The sequence below is a fragment of the Galeopterus variegatus genome, unplaced genomic scaffold, assembly GCF_000696425.1.
Source record: "Galeopterus variegatus unplaced genomic scaffold, G_variegatus-3.0.2 Scaffold2157, whole genome shotgun sequence".
Classification (NCBI taxonomy): domain Eukaryota; kingdom Metazoa; phylum Chordata; class Mammalia; order Dermoptera; family Cynocephalidae; genus Galeopterus; species Galeopterus variegatus.
The window spans coordinates 11,696-17,904 of NW_007728268.1; the positions used below are offsets into that span (position 1 = coordinate 11,696).

The 6,209-nt window shown below is 49.3% G+C and overlaps 1 protein-coding gene across 1 annotated transcript; it reads right to left on the bottom strand.

Moving 5' to 3' along the window:
- Positions 1-826: 826 nt before the first annotated feature.
- Positions 827-2,121, bottom strand: JPH2 (junctophilin 2; the record flags this gene model as incomplete). Its single annotated transcript, XM_008580779.1, has 1 exon — positions 827-2,121. A coding segment is annotated over exon 1 (425 nt), but the record flags the coding sequence as incomplete, so codon positions are not given.
- Between the last annotated feature and the right edge of the window lie 4,088 nt (positions 2,122-6,209).

Sequence of the window (6,209 nt, forward strand, 5' to 3'; positions counted from 1 at the left end):
TTTGCCACAGAAAACTACTCTCTGTTTACTTAACCCACCGATTACTCCTATGCTTCAGAGCTCTGCACACACTCCTCTCTCTGCCTGGACGGTCCCACACTCCCACCTCCACAAATGCAATTTTCCCACCGAGATCCAGCTCAGGCGTCACCGCCTCTGAAGCATTCCCTGAACTCCTCAAGTCTAACTGTTCTTTTCTGCCACAGCACTCTGTACATCTGTGTATAATTGATTGTCTCCATGCCTATCTTTGAAGCCAGGGACTGTATCTTATTCCTCTTTATATCTAATCCTTTGTACAATGCCTGGTAAATAGGAGGTAACACAGAAATATGCACTGAATGAAGGAATGCATGATGGATAGTAGATGGATGGATGGGTGGGTGGATGGGTGGATGGGTGGATGGATGATGAATGAATGAACACTTCTCATGATCTATTGCCTGAAAATAATTTTCATGGCAAAGTTGCACCTAGATGCCAATTCTGCTAGGGCACAAGATATATTCCACAAATATACTTTATGAATAGGGAATAGGGTAGAGGGAATAGGAATAGGGTATATTCCGTGGCTGTTAATATACCTAGTATGCAAACAGTAGTAGTTACATTTTATTGTGTGTATTATATGGTAGGTCTTGTATGAAGCACTCCTGCCAATCCTCTCAATAACCCCTTTATCGGCCCCACCTCTACTGACAAAAAAAATGGATGCTCAGAGAGGTATAGCAGCTTGTCCAAAGCCACACAGCCGATCACATCGCAGCCCATCTGATTCTGTGCCAACTGCCCCTCACCCTTCCCACCCTCCGCCAGTGTTCCTCACCCTCCCTGGTCCCACCCCAGTTCTGCAGGCCCTGGGCTGGACTCACCTCCATCTGCATAGGTCTCAGTGCCATAGCCGTCCTGCAGGCCATTGTTCCAAGTGCCCTCATACTTGGCACCGCTGCTGGTGCTCTGCCGGGTTCCATAGCGTCCCTTGAAGCCATGTGTCCACTCGCCCTTGTATAGCCAGCGCCCCTTGGTCTCTATGCCCAGCCCGTGCCGCTTGCCCTGGCTCCAGTATCCCTCGAAGGTGTTTCCACTGGGCCAGGTGTAGACACCCGCCACTTCAAAGCCAAAGTTCCAGGAGCCTGAGTATTCACCCTGGCCCTTGGGGCCTGTACACAGTCCGTGACCATGGGCCTTCCCTCCCTCCCAGCCCCCACAGTATGCCCCACCATCATCAAAGTCAAAGCGGCCCCCACTCATCTCATCATAGCCCCCAACAACCTGCCCGTCCTCCAGCTTGGGTGCAGGGGGCGTCGGGTGGCACCAGCGACACTCTCCAGGCACCCTCAGGGCTAGGCCCCCAGACTCACCACCGCACCCCAGGAGGGGGGAAACAAGGTGCCAGAAGAGGCGGAAAGAGCCCTGGAGCCAAGTCAGCACTGGGGTGGCTGGTTAGTGCCATGCCTGGGAGGCCCCCACTCCATCAGCCAGAGAAAGGCTTCCTGTTGGGAAGGAAGCAGTAAGGAAAGATTCAAAGTCCCCACGAAGCGTCCCAAGTCTGGCTTCCGTGGAGTTCAAGGAAAAACAGTGTCCCTTTAAGAAGCACAGTGAAAGGGGTGGGGTGGAGGGGTCCCCAGCTGTTTCAAAGAGGGGAAATTCCCCTCAGTGGCAGCCCCAGCCCGAGGCAGGATTCCTGCAGCCTGATGGCCCCCTTCTCCTCCACCCCAGTGGGTGTGCTGGGCTGTCGATCTCCCCGCCGCTGCCCCGCCTCCTTCCCCAATCCTGCCCTCCTCCTGGGACAGAAAGGTCAGTGTTGCCCTAACAAGGCCATTGGATCTCAGAAGCTGCTCCCAAAATAACCCCCTGGCCAGCCCAGCCTCCTTCAAAGTGGAGGGAGGGGTGCTTCCAATTGGCCTCCTGCTGCAGACCCAGGCAGTGGCTGGAGAGATGAGGAGGGAAGCTAAGAACTAAGTGTAGGCAGCCCCTGCAACTTGGTGTCTTTTCTTCCTATGGGTAAGAGCTCCCGCCCACCCTCAGAGTCCTCTGGATCTTCAGGCAGGGAGGGCACAGAGGAGTCAGGGAAGGGAGGGGAGAAGAAGACTAGCAGAACACCCAGTCCTGGTACACTTAAAATCCCCCAGAGCGCAGAGGTTGGCAAATCTCAGCCCCGCCACCACTCACATGCCCTAACAGGACCTGGGGCCACAGCACCACTGCCAACCCCATCAAGGAATCGGGTGACCTAAAGAGAAAGGAACGGGGACAGTTTCACCTCTGCTTTTGAAAGCAGAGGAAGGAACTCAAAAAGAGAGGTGAGTTTCTGGAAACAGAGTCTGGAAGATACAGCAAATCTGAGTCCAGCACTCATGCACAACCCGAAATTCCCTCCACCCCAGAAGCCCTGGGAACCAGTGCAAAAAGCACCAGTGCTCCTGTTCTCTCTCCTCCAAGGGGTGAACACCACCTCTGAAGGAGAAACTGGGTTGTGGGTTGTGCTGGAATGAGGTCCTCTCAGAAATACTCAAGGATCATGAATTCCTTTTTTAAAAATTTCCTTTCCAAGCTCTCTTATGCTCTAGTGTCCTAAGAGCCTGTGAGGCCAGACTTCAGAAAGCTCTTGGGCCCCCACCCACACCCAGGCACCCCACCAGCATCTCGGGGCCCCACCTGAGGACCTGGCACATGGAGTAGGGGACCGGAGCCCCCCACCCACACTCAGGCATACCACCAGCACCAAGGAGCATGATCAAAACATCACATCCATGTGGGTGGCCCACCATAGCCACCACAGTAACCACGGCTGCCTCAAAAGTGGTTAGATGTCTCAACCACCACGCAGAGGGTCCACCAGCCACTGGAGTGCATCAACACAAGGAGAGTCACCAGCAGAGACCAAAGAAAAGAATAGGATGTCCCTCTGCACAAAGCCCATTCCAGAGTGACAGAAGAAGCATCTGCTCTATGGTAATACTGGGGGACCTGAACACACCTCTCAGCATTGGACAGATCATCTAAGCAACAAATCAACAGAGTAACCATTACTCTTTCAGAGGGAGAGAAGAAATCTAGGGTTATCAATGGTGGGAGGAGGGAAGGAGAAAGGGATAGGGAGAGATTGGACAAGGGGCATAAAAATAAGTACAATTTGTAGCAATACACATACTAATAATATTGATTTGATCAACAAATGTCAACATTGAATCCCAAAAATATGTATAATCAATTATGACTCAATAAAAAGAAAAAGAAAAAAAATGAAAGCTCTTGGAGCAAGGTCAACAGCGAAGGGCCTGGGTGGCTTCCAGGGAACTCAGGTTCCCACCAGACTCCAGTAGAAAGAACAAATAAATCTCCATGACAAGAAGCTGTAGCTGGGGCTAATGACTGTAAATCCCAACTGAGCCTAGGGTTAACAGGAGTACAGAGTAATTCTGGGAAATGTAGGAGCAACCACGAATAGGAAGCTTTGCGTGTGCACATGTGCATGTGTGTGCGATGGCAGGGGGAGGAGGGGTGGAGAGAAATCGCCAAAAACCAAGCTCAGAAGGCACTAAAGAACATTACACTAGGGGCCGGCCCGTGGCTCACTTGGGAGAGTGTGCTGATGATAACACCAAAGCCACGGGTTCAGATCCCTATATAGGGATGGCCTGTTAGCTCACTTGGGAGAGCGTGGTGCTGACAACACCAAGTCAAGGGTTAAGATCCCCTTACCGGTCATCTTTAAAAAAAAAAAAAAAACACATGTTCACACATACTTTTCTGGGCAAGTTTGGGTGAGGGGCTCCATAGACCCCCTGATTTAAAATCTGCTCTCCTGTCATAGCCTTCTCCATCTCAAAAATGGTAACTCCAAGGGCTGGCCGTTAGCTCACTTGGGAGAGCGTGGTGCTGACAACACCAAGTCAAGGGTTAAGATCCCCTTACCGGTCATCTTTAAAAAAAAAAAAAAAGAAAGAATATTACACTATTATCTGACTTCAAACTTATCTACATATTTCCAAATCCCATGATGACTTACTTAGGCCACTTAAAGTCACTGCAGAAATTCTGAAATGGGTAGGAAATGTTCTCTCCTTTCTTCCCAGATGATTACCAGATCTTACGACTTGGTTCCTTCACTGTTCACAGCCCCCAACCTTCTGGGTCTCCATTTCCCTAACAGGCAGAAACACCAACTTCTTGAGCTCACTGTCACTGGCTGTCTGCCGAGGTGACCAGCAATGGAGAGCAGTGCAGACCTGGGTAGTCTGACCGCCTGGCCAGGTTGACAGCCTGCCTGCACAATCCACTTCTAAGAACACCTCAACGCTACCTGCAGAGAGTTCTGCTTTTGCCACTTCTTGCCAAGGTTGTTGGAGAATCAAGTTTTTTTCTAGCTCTGCTATTAGGGGCAGAGGGAAGAATATTTCAAACTGGAAGCTACAAGAGTGTGAGCTGCCTGAGTTCAGAACCCTCTGTGATTAAATGCCATGCTGGGCAAATTGCTGTAATCCTGCTCTGTAAAGGTTTAAGCAAAATTCTTTGCCAAATTTGGCACTGGCCTTACCTGCCCCATGTTGAGCGTTCTCTTTTTGTCTCTCCCTTTAAACCAGTGCATTTCAGGGAAAGTGAGACCTCTTGTGGCCATATGTGTATTACAACAGATTTTCCTTAGGGAAACTCCATCAAACCAGGTGGAATTAACTAAACTTGAAATGAATTTTAAACTGTTTTTAAAGATAGCGATCTCATTCTCTCTTTTTCCAAGGTCTTTTCTCACTCCCTATTCTTTGGTCACTTCTTCCCTGTATTTCCTCCTCAATTTCTCAAGCATGGCTGCTTCCTGGAGAGTCTGAAGGGAGGGAACCAAAAATCCAGAACAGAGAAGACTGGGCACAGAAACCCATTGAAGTTCTTCTCAGCCACTGAAGGCTCAGCTGAGGAAGCCTCACCTCCCAGAAAGCCTTTCCAGATAAGTTTCCTGGCTGGATTAGGTGCCCCTCCCACATGCTGGCTCCTCCCCTAACTGTGAGTTGTTTGAAGAAAGGATCTCTTCTTTCCAAAAAATATTTCCAGATAAGTTTCCTGGCTGGATTAGGTGCCCCTCCCACATGCTGGCTCCTCCCCTAACTATGAGTTGTTTGAAGAAAGGATCTCTTCTTTCCAAAAAATACATGAACACCTACTATGTGGTGGCCACTCTGGCTCATCTGTGTATGCACAGCACCTGCACACAGTGGCTGCTCCTCTTCTCAGCAGCATTTGGCAGCTGAAGATTCCCTTCTTGAAATGCTTTTTCAATTGACTTCTAGGATCCCTCTCTTGGTTCTGCTCCTGCCTTACTGGTTCCTCCTCATTCCCCCGATGTCTGTAACCTGGGAATGTCCTGGAGCTTACTTAGTCTTCTGATTTCTCTATCTCCATTTACTTCCTAGGTGAACTCCTTCGCTCTCATGGCTTTGAATAACATCCATACACTGACGGCTCTTAAATTTGCGTCTCCAGCCTATACCTCTCTCTTGATTGTCAGTCATACATCCAACCACCCACTCAACATTTCTCTATGTCTCATAAGTATCTCAGACTTGGTGAGAGCAAAAGCAAACTGCCAATTTCCCCTCCCAAATCTGCTCCTCCAGCTGACTCTCAACTTAATAAAACCTTTGGAGTCATCCTTAATTCCTGTCTTTCCCTCACATCCTATATCCAGTCTATCAGCAAATACCTTCAACTCTACATTCAAAATAATTCCAGGACACATCTTATCCCCTGCACTGCCAAATACCCAAGCCACCAGAAACCATTGCCTTATTTACTGCAACAGTCTCCTAGCTGTCCCCCTTGCCTTCCCCTTAGTCTACACATAGCAGCCAGTGCTCTTTTTAAAAGGTAAGTCTGATCATGTCTCTCTCTTTAGCTCCAAAGCCCCCAAATGGCTCCCTATCTCACTCAAACTAGGAACTAAAGCCTTTAAAATGGCTTACCAGAGGGGGAAGCCGAATCCAGCCACAACTAGGTAAGCTCCCGCATCTAGGTAAAGGGCACATCAAAAACACCATTTCCATGCAAGTAGTCCACCATAGCCACCGCAACTGCCATGGCTGTTGCAAAAGCAGATAGTCTCTATAGCAGCAGTCACAACCGCCATGCAGATGGCACGCCAGACTCTCAACTGCATTCACACAAGGAGAGGCACTAGGAGAGACCAAAAAAAAAAAAAAAAAAAAAAAAAAAAC